At 40.9% G+C, this 20796-nt stretch overlaps 1 protein-coding gene across 1 annotated transcript; it reads left to right on the top strand.

The window, feature by feature from the left end:
• The first annotated feature begins 1366 nt into the window (after positions 1 to 1366).
• LOC117500894 (gastrula zinc finger protein XlCGF57.1-like) lies at positions 1367 to 20237 on the top strand. Its single transcript, XM_034159683.1, has 2 exons — positions 1367 to 1633; positions 18871 to 20237. The coding sequence occupies exons 1-2, from the start codon at positions 1444 to 1446 to the stop codon at positions 20157 to 20159; spliced, it is 1479 nt and encodes a 492-aa protein (XP_034015574.1). The 5' UTR covers positions 1367 to 1443; the 3' UTR covers positions 20160 to 20237.
• Positions 20238 to 20796: the final 559 nt, after the last annotated feature.

Below are 20796 nucleotides of genomic sequence, written 5' to 3' on the forward strand. Positions count from 1 at the left end.
GTTACCTGCAGGGGGTGTTTTCCACCCAATAACTGCCCCGAATTTTGGAGTCCAAAGCTGAAGGTTGTATAGCAGTATGACTGGTTATTTGTTTATATGAACAGATCTGCTGTAAAAATAAATAAATAAGTATTTCAAAAGCATTTTTGCTTCTCTTCTGTGAACTTCAGCTCTGTATTTAACACCACAAAAGTGCTGCTCTCTGACTGGATCTTGACTTTGTAAGTGACAGCGCTGATTTCTTGACTTTGAACTTTGACTAAACTGCTCCAAAATTAAATCTAATGTTAACTTCCCAGCATCCCCGCAAGGGTTAACAATCAGTTAACAGCTAACTAGCAAATCTAACTTTTTGTTAGGAGGTTAGTTTTTCATCTAACTTTCAAAACCAGCAGCAAACCAAAAAATCTCCACCAAATTTCTGCTCATTTTAAGTCTGCTGACATTTTCTCTTAAGTAAAGCTTCAAAAACATCTGTAGGCCCTAATATTATTATATGTTTGTTCCTGTTGGAACTTGTCCAACACTAATCCATTAAGGCTCTATAAAATAAACATATTTTTCATCCAGGGCTCCCTGAAAAATTGGCACGGGGCCACTTTTTTCTTTTAAACCTCTGAAAGCAGTGCTGCAAATTGTACCAAGTCTGACAATTTATTGATCACATCTCACAATATAGCAGACATCAATGCGCATGATTGAAAGCGTTTTTGTGGCATTTGTGTATGGGAAATGAAAAAGAGAAAGAAATTAAATGAAAACAGGCACTGCACAATTTTCAGGCAACGCCAAGGATGAGAGAGATCTTTTTTTTTTTTTCTTACTTGGCAGAAGCAAAATCGGTGTCACACAAAGGCAATAAGCATCACCTCAAGGACATGGTGGAGCAGGAGGTCAAGCCAGGGGCAAATGCATTAATTGGATTATTTTCCATGTTCATCTTATTTATTTCTTATTCATTTAATATTTTCTGTCTTGTAAATAAACTATATGTTCTGTGGAAACTGTTTAGTTTTATTTGTTCATGCAAACAAGTGAGGTATTTTGCAGACAATGAACTGTCGCTCGCCACCTGGTCCGAGCATGTGCATTAGGTCTGATCAAATATTTCACAGCGATCAGAAATTTTGCTTAAAAATCAATTTTCAGTTATCCCTGGTAACTGAGAATTACCCACATGCCTTTCGAAAGAATTAGCGTCCTATCAACACTCCAGGCCTCAGTTTGCAAACCGCCAATAAACTCGACAGAAGATACACTCCAGACCGGCAGATGGCAGTAAGACAACTTAACGCTGAATATTGTCAGCGTAAAGCGCGGAAGGACACGTTATTTCCTGTTAGCTTACAAAGCTACTGAAGCTAATTTAGCTTAGTGGTAGTAAGGGGGTTAATTTTAGTCATTTTTAATTTAATTACAGCGTCAAGTGTTTTGTATTTAAACATGGCTCAAGTCCAACTGCTGAGAAAGTTGCTGAAACAGCGACTAACTGCTGCTGATGAAGAATTATTTGAATTGTTTGAAAGAATGATCGCCGAGTACGACGAAGAAATCGGTCGTTTAAAAGAAGGAAGCAAACGGCTTAAAGTGCTGGAAGCTGTTTTCAAGCCCGAAGTTCGTTTATACAGAGCAGGTTTGTGCAATATGTTAAACTAACACCACCACATGTTCATTGTAACCATTAAATATTTTTCGAATCAGATAATGTTCCTATTAGTTTATGTTTAATCACGCTGCTTTTCTCTGAAGCAGCAGTGCTGTGAAAACTCCGCGGATCTGCGAAATTCCACTTCGGTAAAGTTAGAAAGATATTCACAGATTCGAAGTTCACGGCTCAATAGATCTGAAGAGAAACGTTGTAGAAAAACACTAGTTTGTAACCAAATTGTTTAGTCATTTCTTCCTCGCCGGTTGCAGTAGAGCGTGCTAATGTTGGATATCCTATTGGTAATGCTGATCACAATGTATTAACCTGGGACTTTCATATTAAGGTCAATCATTCGTGTACTCGTGTGAGTTATTTAGGTATGATTATAATCGAGCCGACTATGAAAAACTGCAATTTATTGAAAAATGTTGATTGGTCTTGTGTACTCAATACAAATGATGTGAATGTTGCATGGGAGTATTTTCACGAACATATTAATATTGCTGTTAAGGAATGCGTACCTTTTGTAAAAATAACTAGTGGTGGCAAGATAAATCCACCCTGGTTAAATGTTCTGGTCAAAAGGGCCATCAGAAAGAAATATTTTTCTTTTAAAAGATATCAGGAAACAAAACCTTACGTGAGATACCAAGAGTATGTTAAGGCAAGAAATGCTGCCAACAAAAAAACCAGGGCAGCAAAAAGAGAGTTTGAAAAAAATCTCTTTAAACGGGTCAAAAAGAACCCCAAGCCTTTTTACATGTGTGTAAATAATAGGACTAAAATTCAATTTCAATTTATTTCCTTTATATAGCGCCAGATCACAACAGAGTTGCCTCAAGGCACTTCACACAGGTAAGGTCTAACCTTACCAACCCCCAGAGCAACAGTGGTAGGGAAAAACTCCCTCTGAGGAAGAAACCTCAAGCAGACCAGACTCAAAGGGGTGACCCTCTGCCTGGGCCATGCTACAAACATAAATTACAGAAATAATTCACAGAACAATTCACGGACGAATACAAGAATTGCTGTTGGTGCACAGGACAGGAGGATCACCAACACAAACAACTCCCATTTCTGCATGGAGCTACACCTTAAACAGAAAAAAAAATCAGGCATCAGAAAGACAAAAAAAATACTGTATAATTTGCCAGCATTAATCAACAAGAAAAACAGAAGAAATACTAAGGTGATCGCCGGCCACTAGCCCTAAGCTTCACTAAAAGACCCAGAATTTAGGTGAAGTTGAGGCAGCGGCCCACTTCAATTACTAATAACATGAATTAAAAGAGTAAAAAGCGTAAAACAAAACTGCAGCAGTATGCTAGCCATATGAAAGGGAAAATAAGTGCATCTTAAGTCTGGACTTGAAAGTCTCCACAGAATCTGACTGTTTTATTGACGCAGGGAGATAATTCCACAGAACAAGGGCACGATAAGAGAAAGCTCTGTGACCCGCAGACTTCTTACTCACCTTAGGGACACAAAGTACACCTGCACCCTGAGAACGTAAAGCCCGGGCCGGTACGTAAGGTTTAATTAGTTCAGCTAGGTAGGGAGGTGCCAGTCCATGAATAATTTTATAGGTTAGTAGCAGAACCTTAAAATCTGATCTAACCCTAACCCTAACATGCAAAGCTGCAGCCTCACAGACAACATGCCACAGAAGCAGGAAAGATAAGGAGGGAGGGAGAAGAGAAAAGTGCGTCCGTCTCGGCCGAGTGCATCTTTTGCAACACTGCGTGATGATTTACTCTCTTTTAAGAGTTTGATAATCCTCTCCTTTGTTTCAATTGACATCTCTCGTGTTGGAGCCATGATTCATGTCAGTCCACTTGGTGCAACACCTCTCCAAGGTGTGATCACTCCTTTTTAGATGCAGATGAGCAGATCTGATTTGATGCAGGTGTTAGTTTTGGGGATGAAAATTTACAGGGTGATTCTATAATTTATTCCTCAGAATTGAGTGATTCCATATTTTTTCCCCTCTGCTTGGTCTAAAAAAGTAACCGTTACTGACTGCCACAATTTTTTTCCTGATTTCTTATAGTGTTTCTTAAAGCCAGAAAGTTGCCATTTGAAATGACTTTAGTTTTGTGGCATGTCTGTGATCTGCTTTTTTTCTACAAAATTAAACAACTGAATGAACATCCTCCGAGGCCGGTGATTCCATAATTTTTGCCAGGGGTTGTATACACCGACAGAAGATACACTCCAGACCGGCAGATGGCAGTAAGACACCTTAACCGTGAATATCGTCAGCGTAAAGCGCTGAAGAACACGCCATTTCCTGTTAGTTTACAAAGCTGCTAATTTCGCTTAGTGGTAGTAAACAACACTACTTTGTAACCTCAGGAAGGTAGACAACGAGCTACAAACTTATTTTATCCATATGAGCCATCGTCTTATGGAGCTAAATCCAGGCCAAAAGTTTTGTAATCTGAAAAAAAAAAAAAAATGATTGAAAAAATAAATTTTGAAATTGAAAATTCAATGTTTGTTCTTGAATATTCTAATAATTTAAAAAGTATTATAAAATAAAAATAAGCGTAGTATATATATTTTTAAATATACTTTTGATTCAGCTCTAATTTTTTATCAAATTTTTTTCATTTTTTACTCTGAAATATATTTTAACATATAATGTCATTTTTATCAGTTGCAGGATTAAATTTTTCAGAATCAAATCTTATCTTTTTGGTTTCATATTTCTTTTTCACCTTCAGATCTTATTTTTTCAGTTTCAAACTTTTGGCCCTGTTCTGGTGTGGGAGGGCGTGGCTTCAGTTGAGAGGGGCGTGGAATTGTGAGTGACAGCAGAGCAAACAGTCTTCACATAATGTTGCTTTCAAGAAACGTGGGTACTTTGATAGGTAATGACTCAACTCTTTCTCTCCCCTGTGTTGTCTTGATACCTGTAAATAAAGTGATGCTAAGGACAAAGATGTCTATTACAAGTAATTCAAGACCACTCTTGGTCATTTTTGATGTATAAAAACTGGAAACACGTGACCGATTAGTTACTGTCTCCATCGCAGATTACTACACGGCTGGCGCATGAAAGAAAAGAGAATGAAAGTTTATTATGAGGGTTTAAACCATCGAGATGAAGCTTTTATTGACGTGTAACAGTTGGTTCAGTGGATACGCGAATAGTGAATTTAATGACGATGTAAAAGAGTGGCCGGCAGTTTCACAGCCTAAGCTTAATATGGCCAGAACCAATTAGACCACCTGTAAATCCACCGGAGGAAAAGCTCAAAGGAAGCAGCTGGGAACCAAGGCCGTCCCGGAAGAGCGCTCCGGCTACCGGCGGTGTGAAGAAGCCTCACTGTTACAGGCTCGGCACCGTGGTGCTGAGAGAGATCTGCCGCTTCCACAAATCCAACGAGTTGCTCATCCGCAAGCAGCCCTTCCAGCACCTTGTGAGAGAAATTGCTCAGGACTTCAAGGCCGACCTCCGCTTTCAGAGCTCCGTTGTGATGCTCTGCAGGAGGCTAAAGAGGCTGACCTGGTCGGCAGCTTGCAGATGAGCAGCTCTGTGGATTTCTGGTAGCAGCGGATCTCTCTCAGCACCATGGTGCCGGGCCTGTAACGGTGAAGCTTCTTCACACTGCCGGTAGCCGGCGCGCTCTTCTGGGTGGTCTGCTTGGTTCTGGACATGTTAAAGCTTTGTTCACATCTGCTGAGCCAGGCCTCTGTGTCGCTTAAAAGCTTGTAACACTCTGCTGCTTGATACACAGTAACTGCTGGCAGCCTGTAAAATGAGCGACGTGCCTCATTTTTATCATCTCTGTTTGAACACCCGACGACAGCACAAAAGCTTCTGCAATTGTTCGCCAAATTCATGTACGTATCACAGCGGCCACTTCGTCGTAATCCAGAATGGCTGCGGGGCACAAAATGACGTGACCGATAAACCTTCATGCGATGATGCTGCGCTGTGTTCATGGTTTTGTGTGAATTTGGGACAGTTTTTTTTTTTTTTTTTTTTTTTGTGTAGGTGTTAAACTTTACAATCTGGCATATTTTCCAGTTTTTATACATCAAAAATGATTAAGCGTGGTCTAGAATTATTTGTAATAGACATCTTTGTCCTTAACATCACTTTATTTACAGATATCAAGACAACACAGTGGAGAGAAAGTGTTGAGTCATTATTTATCAAAGTACCCACTTTTCCTGAAAATGTCAGTATGAAAAACTTTGGAGAATTTTTTATATTTTCAGTAGCATCAGTGTTATAAGGTAAGATGTAATCAAAGTCACTGCACACAACAGTGGTGTCCTGCAGATTATACTACAGCACTCAGTTTGAAAAAAGTAAATTCAAAAAACTTTGGAGAATTTTTTTTTTTTTTTTTTAATTTTCAATAGCATCAATCATAGTGACTAGGGGTGGTGGCCAAGTGGTTAATGCGCTTGGTTTCATTTCAGAAGGCTCTGGGTTCAAATCCCACCACTGCCACATTTCTCCATGTAATGTGGAGTTGCGTCAGGAAGGGCATCAGGCGTAAAACCTGTGCCAATTCAACATGCAGATCCACCTTGGATTTGCTGTGGCGACCCCGAGTGCAAACAAGGGAGCAGCCGAAGGGACTTATTATCAATCATAGTTTGGTGTCACCAAATTTACTGCACACAGCAGTGGTGTCCTGCTGATTATACTACAGAAATCAAATACTTTTGACAAAGAGACCCCTGTTGTTCAAAGTGAGAACTGCTACGAAAAGCTGATGACAGAAATAACTTCCTTAGTGAAATCCAAAATCCCCAAGCCAAGGGCTGTAGTGTAAACAGCATGTTATGGATATATAAATTTTAAAATGACTTTTTCCATACTGAGTTCTGTAGTATAACCAGCAGGACCCCACTGTTGTGTGCAATAAATTTTATGTCACTACACCTTATGACTTTGATGCTATTGAAAATTTAAACAATAAAAAAATTCTCCAAAATTTTCTGTAGTATAACCAGCAGGACCCCACTGTTGTGTGCAGTAAATTTAGTGTCACTACATCATATGACTTTGATGCTATTGGAAAATTTAAACAATGAAAAATTCTAAATTTTTTTTTTTTTAAATTACTTTTTTCCAAATTTTGACACCAGGTTCGATATTCAACACTGATCGAATATGAGGCTGGCAGTATGACAACGAGGCTGGCAGTATGACAACAAAACTGCGCACTGTGCCACCCTATGTACTAACCCGCAAAGACCCACCATCCAAAGTGGTCCAAACCCCATGGGTTCTTGGATGGCATGATACGACACTATACGAGTATACTTTTTGTTCCAAAGGGAAATTAATCTTGGACCCGTGCTGCGTACAATGCACAATAAAAACACACATCATAAATATAACACAAAACAAACTAACAGTATAACAAGCAATCCGCCCCCCCCCCCCCCCCCCCCCCCCCCCCATATTGCACACATCCCATGACCATAAGTTACATGGAGCCATCACACAGTTCCAGCCGCTTTACGCAATATCAATTAGAAGTTTGATAACTATAAGCATAAATGAATTTTTAAAACAGTTCAATTTATATTGAGTAAAGCCTGGTTCACACGACAGGATTTTAAAATTATCTTTAGGTTTCCAAAACCCGAGAGACCACAGACGTGAAGATAAAAAAATCATGGATCTAACCGGTTTGGTCGTACAGTGTGTGGTGTTCAGCCAAACGGTAATAACAACAACACCACACGAACAGATTTCACACACGAACATTTACAGGTCAGACAGGAAATCTTGCAAAATCTCTCGAGATTAATCGTGACTTCATAGTAAACAAACGGATTTACTTTGTGGACTATTTAAAACGGGGGGAAAAATGGTACAAAAAGAAAAGGCGTTCTTTAAAGGAGTGGAGACAGCGCGACCACCGGACTTTCTGGTAAGTCAGAACAGCTGTTTTGATTTTATTTTCCGCTCCGTACGTCTGTCACCTCGTTTTCTGATTGGCTGCACATCACATTCAGCAGGCTGTGTGCTTGTTTTGGTCGGAGGACACAACACACGCTGCGATATCGAGCCTAAAAAATCCAACAGGTTGAAAATCCCAGGTTTCCAATCGGAGTGCTCCTGACGCCCTTCCGATCAGATCAGAGCGCTCTGAACACACCACACACGGGAGGAGTATCTGGTAGGATTATCTTTGACGTCATCACGATTGTCGGGGCGTCCTTACGATTGTCGAAAGGGGAAGAATGGGTTAGATATCGGCCTAATTATCCTGCCGTGTGAACCCGGCTTTACTCTGTATCACCTACCAGAAGGCAAAAGTTCATATTCTTTATAAAGAATATGTGACTAGTCAGTCAGTGTCCTCTGTGTGTGCCTGAGAACAGCCTGATCATATAAAGTTTGCAGGTCCTGGTACTCCTTCTGTCCCATCACCTTCATAGCAGTGTGGATCAGATGACTGAGTTTGATATTTAATTGCATAGTGAGGTTACCATACCACACTGATATTCCAAACCTTATCAAACTCTCTAAGACAGCCTGGTAGAATATAAACATGATCCTTTGGTCCACACCAAAAACTCTGAGTCTGCGTAAAAAATATAGTCTCTGCTGAATTTGAGAACACAGGCTATCAACATGGACCTTCCGGCTAAAAGTATTATCCGAATTGATTCCTAGGTACTTGTATGAGCAAACCTGGCTTATATGTGTTGTGTATGACCGCCGGACCATCAGCACACTCATTATTTAATGTGCAATAACTATAAACATAATGCTTTCCTACTAATACATTCAATCACAGTGAATCAGGGATGCTTATTCGCCGTCTTTGGATGGTTTTCTGTCTTTTTGTAAATTCTTGCCGTCTAAAAGAAATGCAGGGCTGTGAAAAATCCGTGGATCTGCGAAATTCCGCGGATTTTATCATGGGGGGAGGTGTTAGTGTTTTACTCTGTAATCATGATTGTCACTGAGTTTTTAAAATGTCTATCACAAAGTGTTTTTCTTTTTTTTATGACATCGTGCAAGTTTTATAAGACCACGGCAGTCCGCGGACACTCGGTGAAAAAAAGGCCTGGCTGTTGCGACAGTTGTCGTAAAGTGAGACTGGTTGGTTGCTGCGGCGACGCTGTATGTTTCCTGCATGAAACTTTAGCTAAAGGTAGCATGTGGACATCGCAAAACTTTAGAGTGCTAAAGTTTTTAAAAAGAAGACGTGCAGTATGTCTCTGTCACGGACCGACGTCGGACAGGGAGAAGATGGCAAGAAAGATTGTTTGAAAAAGTCTGATAAGGACAAGAATCCGTGGAATCGTCGCTGGCTTCATCAACACACCTGAAAGATAAAAGAAACGGGAAAAGTGAACTGTGCCCTCTCAGGAAACACGGTAAGAATTGCTGGGCATAGCACTTTTGCGGCACATTCCACTGTTACTGGAGATTTTGTAATGAAAGACATGCGGAGGATTTCGCGCGTCTGCACGAAGCAGTTCAGGACGCGCAGCAAAAAAACACCTCTGTCTTGGAAGTCTCGCAGGACATGTTGGGGCATGTCCAGCTGTTAGACAATTTCTCGGATACTCACTCGACTGAAAGCCATCGAAAGCCGTCTGAATCTTCTGAATAGTTTCCAACACGGAGGTGGTTTTTTTTTTTTTTTTTGCTGCGTGTCCTGAGCTGCTTCGTGCCGACGCGCGAAATCCTCCGCACGTCTTTCATTACAAAATCTCCTGTAACAGTGGAATGTGCCGCAAAAGTGCTATGTCCAGCTCTCTTGCCATTTCTGTGGTAGTCACATGATGTCCCAGATCAACACAGCTTTCAGTTTAGAAATGATCTGGTTGTTCCAGCCTGTCGATATCCGCTCGGCGCGCCATGCGCCCTCCGCTGCTGTGGGCCGTCTTTAAAAAGGTTTTACAGTCCATAATTCACGTGATGCCAACAGAATCTTCACCGATATCCAACTGAATCTATCGAATGGTTTCCAACTGCCTGTCTCTAGCAGTTTCTGAAAAAAATTTCATGGAGCAAAGCGGCAGTCTCTCAACAAGTTCTCAGACAAAAGAAATCCAACCGGAGGGGTGGACCACTGCTCACACAAAGCCTGCCCACAGGCGAATGACACAACCGACAGGCGTGAAAAAACTCACGCATGCGCACAAAGGTTCAAGCTTGGCTGATGCAATCACACGTGATTCAAATCCATATGGTTTTTTGCAAAAAATAAAAAGGTACGATACTTTTTGGACAGACCTCGTAGATGAATCACATTGCTGTCTTTTTTTTTTTTTTTCTCCTAAGCATCCATGGTGAATCCAACACGAGTCCACCGTGGCTAACTCCTCAGGAAGAAAAGTGGCTTGGCTGTCTCATCATGCACTATAGAATTGATTGCTTTTTTATAATCATCTGAATTTAGCTTTTTTGAATAGAAAAAATGGTGTATTACAAGGACTTTTTGTCAGTCTTCACACCTGCTGCTACCAAGCCCTCAATTGTGGGTTTTACACAACCCCAATTCCAGTGAAGTTGGGACGTTGTGTGAAATGTAAATAAAAACAGAATACAATGATTTGCAAATCCACTTCAACCTATATTCAATTGAATGCACCACAAAGACAAGATATTTGCTCATTTTGAAATGGATGCCTGTAACACATTTCAAAAAAGCTGGGACAGTGGTATGTTTACCACTGTGTTACGTCACCTTTCCTTCTAACAACACTCAATAAGCATTTGGGAACTGAGGACACTAATTGTGAGTGTCATGACTGGGTATAAAAGGAGCATCCCCAAAAGGCTCAGCCGTTCACAAGCAAAGATGGGGTGAGGATCACCACTTTAAGAACAATTTTTCTCAATGTTCAATTGCAAGGACTTTAGAGATTCCATCATCTACAGTCCATAATATAATCAGAAGATTCAGAGAATCTTGAACTTTCTACATGTAAGTGGCAAGGCTGAAAACCAACATTGAATGCCCGTGACCTTTGATCCCTCAGGCGGCACTGCATTATAAACTGACATCATTGTGTAAAGGAGCTTACCGCGTGGGCTCAGGAACACTTCAGAAAACCATTGTCAGTTAACACAGTTCGTTGCTACATCTACAAGTGCAAGTTAAAACTCTACCATGCAAAGTAAAAGCCATACATCAACAACATCCAGAAACGCCGTCGCCTTCTCTGGGCCTGCGCTCATTTGAAATGGACAGACACAAAGTGGAAAAGTGTGCTGTGGTCTGATGAGTCCACATTTCAAATTGTTTGTGGAAATCATGGACGCCATGTCCTCCGGACAAAAGGGGAAAAAGAAAAAACATCCACAATATTACTAGCGCAAAGTTCAAAAGCCAGCATCTGTAATGGTATGGGGGTGTGTTAATGCCCACGTCATGGGCAACTTACACATTCGTGATGGCACCATCAGTGCTGAAAGGTACATCCAGGTTTTGGAGCAACACATGTTGCCATCCAAGCAACGTCTTTGTTAGGGACGTCCCTGCTTATTTCAGCAAGACAATGCCAAGCCACATTCTGCACGTGTTACAACAGTGTGGCTTCGTAGTAAAAGAGTGCGGGTACTAGACTGGCCTGCCTGCAGTCCAGACCTGTCGTCCATTGAAAATGTGTGGCGCATTATGAAGCGCAAAATACGACAATGGAGACCCCGGACTATTGAACAACTGAAGTCGTACATCAAGCAAGAATGGGAAAGAATTCCACCTACAAAGCTTCAACAATTAGTGTCCTCAGTTCCAAAACGCTTGAGTGTTTTTAGAAGGAAAGGTGATGTAACACAGTGGTAAACATACCACTGTCCCAGCTTTTTTGAAATGTGTTGCAGGCATCCATTTCAAAATGAGCAAATATTTGCTATCAGTTTGAACATGAAATATCTTTTCTTTGTGGTGTATTCAATTTGCAAATCATTGTATTCTGTTTTTACATACATTTTACACAACGTCCCAACTTCATTGGAATTGGGGTTGACCCACTATTTAAACTTTCAGTGAATATTGGCTTTTTTATGGCAACTCAAGCCCATTTTTATCTTGATCTGGATCACTGGACTGTATTCCCTCATGATATGATTCAGTCATATTTTCAGATATTGTCCATCAGGGGAGGTGCTGAAATGTTCAGAGCAGGCTGCCATATTGACAAGTGCAAAGCTGAGTTTTGTTATCATGGGCCCCAAGTCTTTTGTTTTATGTCCATTCATCACCACGTGTGACTTGGGAGGTGGAGTCAGGCACTTGAAACTAGAAGTGTAGCTCAGGTGGAAGAAGTTTTGACACGCCACATGAAACATTTTTCCTGTGATTATACACAGTAGGCAGTTCTCTCTGGATTCAAATTCTCCTTGCATTCCACTGATTCGCGAAATTGGAGCCAAATCTGCCATCATAATATATAGCGCGCACGCTGATAAATGGATCAGAAAAACCCGCATCACATTTATAGCACAAAGTCAGTAAAAGAGTAAATTGTACAACTTACCCTTGATTTGGAGGTGATGATTGTAGACAGAAAAGCTTGTTGAGGGTCAAATTAGTCCATAATAAAGCATAATTCAGAGACTGAGAACTTTAAAACTGTCACGCACGTCATTGCATGACACAGAGTTAAAGAGCAGCAGCTGCATAAATCAGGCTTTAAATTAATTAAATAAATCATCATAAATTGTAAATTTGATATAACTTTTTTTATTTATTTTGATAGCACCTGTACCTGGGTGTGTTGCTGCATGTTGTTAAATGATTTAAAAGAATGTTGAAAACATAAAAGGTCCATTCAGTAGTTCCGCGCAGTTGGACCCAAAATGGCGCCAAGGTCGGCGTTGACGCCACACACCAATCAAGGCACCCTACAGGTATTCAGCTGTCGAAATTGTTCTGAATGGCCCTTTGTTTTCTCAGCGTGTGTGTGCGTGTGTTTCTCCCTCTTGCACCTCTGAGATGATTTGTGTGTCTTTTATTCTCTTTGCTGCTCCTCCAGCGGTTTTTCCTGCCAATTTTCTGGGATTATACAGTTGTTCCACAGTCTTGGTGTGGCCTCGGAGAAAGCCCGGTCTCCCCAGTGACAGCATCTGGAGCTTGTAGCTTGGAAATGTGCTCTCTGGCCCGTGTTCAAAACACAACGTGAAGCAGTGATAGTGCATTCAATGTGCCTCGGAAAAAATCGATGCAAGCGATGCATCATGATTTCGCCCATCAATTGAATTGATGCACACTGAATGAATCAATACACTTGCATCACACACGTTTGCAAAAATAGTTTGAGATACATTTCTTACCAGTTTGCCGGAGGTCAGTTTATAATCTGAGTTAGGGAGAGCAGCAGTGGCCACGGCATTTTTTACAAACAAACTGCACCTGGTCAAAGTATAGCTCTGTTCTTATCAGCTGACACATGTGCTGCTTAAGAAAGCTTTTCTGCCCAGCTCTTATCAGTGCTTTCTCATAAATCAACTCAGTCTTTTCAGCAGCTCACCAAAAACATGCAAGGACACAAAAGAGTAACATATACTGACACTTTGTTACTCCAGACCTCTGCTTTGTGTCACTAAAATGTTTCAAATGTTAGGTTCAGACAGTGACTCATAAATCAAAGGTTTCTCCATAATTACCTGGGTCGAATGACGGTCATCTTGTACAAACCCAACTCATAATTGTCAGATAAGTCATCTTACCTTGATCATTTCGAATGCGCTTTTGGGTCTGTCAGCTGCTGTGACTGTCCTGGTTGACTGTGGCTTCCATGGACTAAACACCTGCCCCATCTGGAATAACGTTATGGAGACTTGGGACATAAGTCCCTGATCATCAGAGGAGAATCTAAGTGTTTTAGCTGTGCTCAGTTGTTTAAAAAAAAAAAGTCAGAATCAAGTCCCAAAGCAACAGTTTTATTTTTCCAGCAAAAGGAAGTAACATCACAGGGTCCCTGTGTGTGATCTAGCTTTGCCCAATGTGACATACTCGGTTCTGCCGGTCATATAAAAAGTGAATCAATTTAAAACATTTTCTGAAAGTCCAGTGATCTGTTGCAGGCGATGGAGGAGGATTCTGTGGTCAGTTTTATCAAAATCAGCTGTTGGGTCAAGAAGGATGAGAAGTGATGGGGAACCAGAATCTTATGCCATCAAAAGGTCATTCGCCTGACCAAGGCTGTTTCTGTGCTATGGCCAGGGCCAAAGCTGGACTGAAACTTCTCAAAAAGATTATTGTGCTTGAGGTGGCTGTGAAGTTGTGTAGCGACCAGTTTCTCCAGAACGTTTGATAAAAATGGCATATTTTAAATGGACCTGTAATTGGAGAGAATTTCTGGATCCAAGGTGGGTTTTTTCAGTCGTGGTCTGACAGCTGTTTTTAATGAAGGTGGGATATGGCCAGTCAGGAAGGCGTGATTTATGAGTGTGGTGATGAAAGGAGAGATGGCAGAGATGTTGGCAGGGCTGAAGGGAAAGTGTCCAGAGCACAGGTGGATGGTTTCATTTTTCTGACATCCTCCACCTCTCCTTGTGTGATGTTAAAGAAGGAGCAGAAAGGCTGGACATTCTCAGACAGTAGGTCAGCAGTTGGGGGTAGTGTGTTTGGGGGGGGGAGCAGTGGTGGAAAGATGTGAGTGGATGTTGGCAACTTTTTGTCTGCAAAAAGTGATATGCATGTTGCACCTCTCTTCAGTGACAGAGTGGGAGACTGATGGTGGTTTGAGAAGGTGATTTATTGTTGAGAAAAGTTGTTTTGAATTTTCAGGGCTGTTGTTAATGACAGTGGAATAAAACCAGGACCGTGCCTCACTCAGTGCTTCTGCATATACCTTCCTGTGCTCTTTGTACGCCTGTTTGTGAGCAGTCAGCCCAGAGGCTTTGACCCGCCGCTCAAGGACACGCCCAGCCGTCTTCATCTTTTGCAGCTCACAGGTGTACCAGGGTGCTGAGCGTGAGAAAGAGACTGTCTTGGATGTTAAGGGGGCATGGAGGTCCAGTAGACTGCTAAGGGACTGGTTGTAAAAATTCACTGAGTCTGCAACAGAAAGGAAGTCAGTATGGCCAGAGGAGAGAAGTTGAAGGTCCAGGGCCAAGGTATCCACATTAATCTTTTTCAGATTTCTGAATTGGATCAGCACTTGTATCTGCGATCTAGTTGTTTCAGTCATGACCCAACCCTCATTCCCATAGGCGTGTAGTGGAAATATGTGTTTTAGGATATTTTGAAATTATCACTTGTGCATAATTTTACCTCGAATAATGGGGGCACCACCTATGACTGAATGATATTATAACCTTGTTATAATATCGGTGATTTTAGGGTCAGTCAGTAGAAAATATTAAATCATTCTTTAGACATCCAGTCTTAAGTTCTACAGGTCGGGTCTGATTCCTCTGTAATCCATAGAAACCACAGACCACTTCATACATTTAAAACATTTATTTAATTCAGTCAGTTAAATAACAGGACATATCACAGTAAGCAATTTGATGATGATAAAGTTCAATGAGCAATTATGATGTTTAATAATTTGGTTCAGTTGCGAGAGTTTAAGAATGAATTCCGTCCTAATCAGCTGGGGATTTATTTTATTAATGTGGGATATGGTTAGTGACAGGGAATAGAAGTAATTAAAGCCACTCTGCTTATCTCTGACAGCATAGCAGGTCTTACTTGGATGCGTGTGTAGATGGTCTCCATGAGGTCAGATGCTGGGAGCCGTCTCGTTTTCAGTTGATGAACCATCGGTCTGCACAGCTGTTTCTGGTACCTTTGCAGAGAGACTCTGCCGGTCACCGTGCCCGGTTTCGTGGGTTACCAAGGCCGCTTTCAGTTGTGATCGCTGTGACTTGTGGCGGAGATTCAATCACTTCAGCAGCTCAGCTGACCTGGATGTTTTTATCTCTGCAGCACTTGCTGTTTTGGATCATCAGAATAAAGGCTTGAGTGTCTTTATTTTCTATTCACCAAAACAAAAATTTGTCTTTCGTCGTCATCTTTGGAAGCCGGATCAAATGACAAAAACTCGATACAACTAGTTGACTTTGTAAGAAAAATGTTCATGAGATGAATTTAGAGTTCAAGAAGAAAAAGGTTTTACTTTGAAAAATCGTCAAAGGAAGTTAAATGCGACTTGACAAAAGTGGAGAAAAGTTATTTGTACAAGAAAGCTGAAAAAGTAATTTTTTGGTTTGTGTGCACAAACAAGAAATAAGTTTCGACAACATGTGGTTGCGAGACAAAGGGTCATGAAATTTTGGACGGCTGAGGCAGCGTCTCGAGACCCAAGAGAAAGAGGAATAGTCGATGCGTAAGAGCGGAGTGTAAGAGCAGAAGGAGTTCCTCGGGGGTGCATGCTTTTAAAGGGTTAAAAGCTCCACCCCCAAGAATTCTGGATACTGTGGTTTTTCTCTGCGTTTCTCTGTCAAGATTTATAATGAATCAATGTCTGCTTTCTTAAATTCCCACTTAAAACCAAGCAAGTCCTGTATTACAAAACTCTAATACACAATTTCCTTAGAAATATCACACAACACAGTCATATATGGAAAAAACACACACTTGATCAACTTTCTACAATCTATGATCAGAGCACAAAATACCCGATATCAGTTCCAGGTGTGAGGTTAAATGATCACGTTTGTTTCCTTTTCTTTCATTTTTGGTCACAATTACACTAGTACAACTTTTAAAAAAATGTGGATTTCAGCTTTACATCACTCACATGTCCTTCCCAAATTCGCCCAAAAGGGGTCAGTCTTGTTCCACCGACTGGGAGAGGCTGGTTTTTGGATTTCATCACAAAATGTGAAATCTGTCAATCTGGTGTCAATTTTAACCAAAAAACCAGGTTGTGATCACCAAGTCAGGGCTGTGAAAACTCCACGGATCCACGGGATTCTGCGGATTTCATCATGGGCGGGATGGGGGGGGGTGTTAGTGTTGTACTCTTTTTAATCGTGATCGTTAGAGTTTTTTAAAAGCTTATCACAAAGCGTTCTTTTTTTTACAACATCATGCAAGTTTTATAAGTCCGCGGACACTGATCTGTGTGTTACAGATACATATCAATTTCCTCGGATCCGCGGAATTTGGAGGAGAATAAATGCCACTCAAAGCCTGGCTGTTATGACAGTTGTCGTAAAGCGGGATTGTTGGATTCTGCGGTGGACACTGTGTGGCTCCTGTGCGAAGCTTGTGACCCTGGAGGTCACAGGCTGATGAAGCAAACAGGACCACATCACCTGCAAAAGCAGTGATGAGACCCTGACCCCACCAAGCTGAAGACCCTCCTCTCCCCGACTACACCTCGATAACCTGTCCATGAATGTCACAAACAAGATTGGTGACATGTCGCACCCCTGGAGGAGGCCAACGTCCACCGGAAACGAGTCCGACTTACTGCAGAGCACCCGAACACAGCTCTCACTTCAGGACGGAACATACATTGTTCCTCTCAATTCAATTCATTTCAATTTATTTTATTTATGTAGTGCCAAATCACAACAAAGCTGCCTCAAGGCACTTCATATGAGTAAGGTCTAACCTTATCAACCCCCTGAGCAAGCACACGGATGACATTGGTAAGAAAAAAAAACTCTGGTGATAATGAGGAAGAAACCTCAAGCAGACCAGACCCAAAGGGGTGACCCACTGCTTAGGCCATTCTAACCATTACAAGGCTTTTACAGATTGTACAAAAGTTTGTTTACAAACATATGAGCAACAAAAACAGAGTCCTTAATTGAAAATACAGTAGAGTCCATCTTGGGTCTCTAATATACAAACCCTGGCAAAAATTATGGAATCACCGGCCTCGGAGGATGCTCATTCAGTTGTTTAATTTTGTAGAAAAAAAGCAGATCACAGACATGACACAAAACTAAAGTCATTTCAAATGGCAACTTTCTGGCTTTAAGAAACACTATAAGAAATCAGGAAAAAAAAAATTATGGCAGTCAGTAACGGTTAATTTTTTAGACCAAGCAGAGGGAAAAAAATATGGAATCACTCAATTCTGAGGAAAAATTATGGAATCATGAAAAACAAGAACGCTCCAACACATCGCTAGTATTTTGTTGCACCACCTCTGGCTTTTATAACAGCTTGCAGTCTCTGAGGCATGGACTTAATGAGTGACAAACAGTACTCTTCATCAATCTGGCTCCAACTTTCTCTGATTGCTGTTGCCAGATCAGCTTTGCAGGTTGCAGCCTTGTCATGGACCATTTTCTTCAACTTCCACCAAAGATTTTCAATTGGATTAAGATCCAGACTATTTTCAGGCCATGACATTGACCCTATGTGTCTTTTTGCAAGGAATGTTTTCACAGTTGCAGGTGCATTATTAGCTTGGAAAATGATTTCATCATCTCCAAACATCCTTTCAATTGATGGGATAAGAAAAGTGTCCAAAATATCAACGTAAACTTGTGCATTTATTGATGATGTAATGACAGCCATCTCCCCAGTGCCTTTACCTGACATGCAGCCCCATATCATCAATGACTGTGGAAATTTACATGTTCTCTTCAGGCAGTCATCTTTATAAATCTCATTGGAACGGCACCAAACAAAAGTTCCAGCATCATCACCTTGCCCAATGCAGATTCGAGATTCATCACTGAATATGACTTTCATCCAGTCATCCACAGTCCACGATTGATTTTCCTTAGCCCATTGTAACCTTGTTTTTTTCTGTTTGGGTGTTAATGATGGCTTTTGTTTAGATTTTCTGTATGTAAATCCCATTCATATATTCATGAATATAACAACCTAAACAATTTCTAAATACATTAAGACAGTAAATTAACACAAAATAATTATGTAGATCAAGCCGGCAGAGTGTTACTGACTCACTGTCATCCTACATATGGAGAATCTCTGCTTCTTCTGTGTTTTCTGCCGTCTTCTCTGTTTAAGACACTCTTGGGCTTCTTAAAGTCCTCCTCCCTACTCTTACCAGTTTGGCCCCTTAGGAGCTCTTTTAAGGCCTAAGATGCTTTGTAGCCAACTTTCATCTTACCAAGGGAAAATTCTAAGAAATGTATAAGAATTCTAAGATTTTTCTGAGAATGTCACTTGGAGCTATTTTTAGCCTGAGCCTGCTTCATGGATATGTGCCCTGATGTACATTTCCTCAGTATCAACTCCATCATTAACATGCTGCAGTCAACTCACACTCAGTTTTGCTGCTTTATTGATATTTTAATGAATGTTCTAAATTTTATCACTTTCATTATTTAATTGCAGACATGCAACAGCTGTCCACGTGTAAAGAAGACATTTTCGTTGGTGAACAGCCAAAGTGGAATCAGAGTTTTAACCTGGAGTCAGAGCCTTCAAACATTAAACAGGAACAGCAGGAACTCTGGATAAATCGGAGGGGAGAGCACCTTCATCAGCTGGAGGAGGCTGATGTCAACAAGTTCCCCTTCACTGTTGTCCATGTGAAGAGGGCAGATGAAGAAAAATCGCTGGTGTCAGCGTTCCATGAACACCAAACTGAGTTCACAGAGGCAGAACTTCAAGTGAGCAGTTCAACTAACCACAGCAGAGTTGAACTAGAAGTTGATGGAGAGGATAGTAGTAGAGGACCACAACCATTTAACACCTCTGGCCCATGTAGTATTGCCAAAAAACATATTAGCTGCCCTGAATGTGGTAAAACATTTGTTCAAAAGTACAATTTAAACACACACATGAGAATTCATACCGGAGAGAAACCGTTTGGCTGCAGTGAGTGTGGTGAAAGGTTTAGACAAAAGAGCAATCTGAACTCACATATGAGAATTCACACAGGAGAGAAACCATTTAGTTGTTCTGAATGTGGTAAAAGATTTGCCCTTAAGAACAGTCTGAGTAAACACTTGAGAATTCATACAGGGCAGAAACCATTTGACTGCTCTAAGTGTGGTAAAAGCTTTGCACGAAAGGGCAGTCGGAACACGCACATGACAGTTCATACGGGAGATAAACTGTTTTCCTGTTCTGAGTGTGGCAAAAGATTTAGAGAAAGGGGCACTCTGAACAGCCACTTTAGAATTCATACAGGTGAAAAACCATTTAGCTGTTCTGAGTGTGGTAAAAGATTTGGTCATAAAAGCAGGCTTAATGCACACATTAGAATTCATACCGGAGAGAAACCATTTGAGTGTTCTGAGTGTGGTAAAAGATTTGTGACTAAAACAGGTCTGAACAAACACTTTAGAATTCATACAGGTGAAAAACCATTTAGCTGTTCTGAGTGTGGTGAAAAATTTGGTCGTAAATGCATTCTTAATACACACATGAGAATTCATACCGGAGAGAAACCATTTGACTGTACTGAGTGTGGCAAACGATTTAGAGAACGGGGCGCACTGAACCAACACTTTAGAATTCATACAGGTGCAAAACCATTTAGCTGTTCTGTGTGTGGTAAAAAATTTAGTTATAAAAACAGTCTTAATGCACACATTAGAACTCATACCAGAGAGAAAGTTAAGGGAGCGGTTACCATCTTGAAGAGAGCCCTCAGATACAATGCCAGTAATGATTAGGATGCAACTGTAGACTGCAGATTTGGGGCCCATTGCACCCTGTAAAAAAAAAATCTAAGAGAATTAAAAAAACAGAGAAACCATTTGACTGTTCTGAGTGTGGCAAACGATTTAGAGAACGGGGCACTCTGAACAAACACTTTAGAATTCATCATATAATATTTTTAGTTCTTGACTTTTCATCTGCTTTTAATACTATCCAACCTCACATCTTAATGGACAAACTTGTGAATAATTTTTCTGTAGATTTTAACATTGTTGGTTGGATTTTATATTTTTTTTAACAGACCCATCACAGAGAGTCAGAGTAAATGGGTGCATGTCAGACACCCTTTTGTCCTCAACAGGATCTCCTCAGGGCTGTGTCCTTTCGCCACTTCTGTACATATTGTACACTGACTGTCAAAGCCATCACGAAAATCGTTTCATTTTGAAATTTGCAGATGATACTGTCATTGTTAGTCACAAAATCACAAGAATAACCATGGCCCGGTGGTGGAAGATTTTGTAAAGTGGTGTGATGAGTCATATTTACAACTAAACGTGGCTAAAACAAAAGATATGTCTGTGGACTTCTGACGACAGCTCACACCAGCTCAGGCTACCTTCATTAAGGGCCAGCAGGTAGTGATGGGAT

The sequence above is a fragment of the Thalassophryne amazonica genome, chromosome 2, assembly GCF_902500255.1.
Source record: "Thalassophryne amazonica chromosome 2, fThaAma1.1, whole genome shotgun sequence".
Taxonomy (NCBI): Eukaryota; Metazoa; Chordata; class Actinopteri; order Batrachoidiformes; family Batrachoididae; genus Thalassophryne; species Thalassophryne amazonica.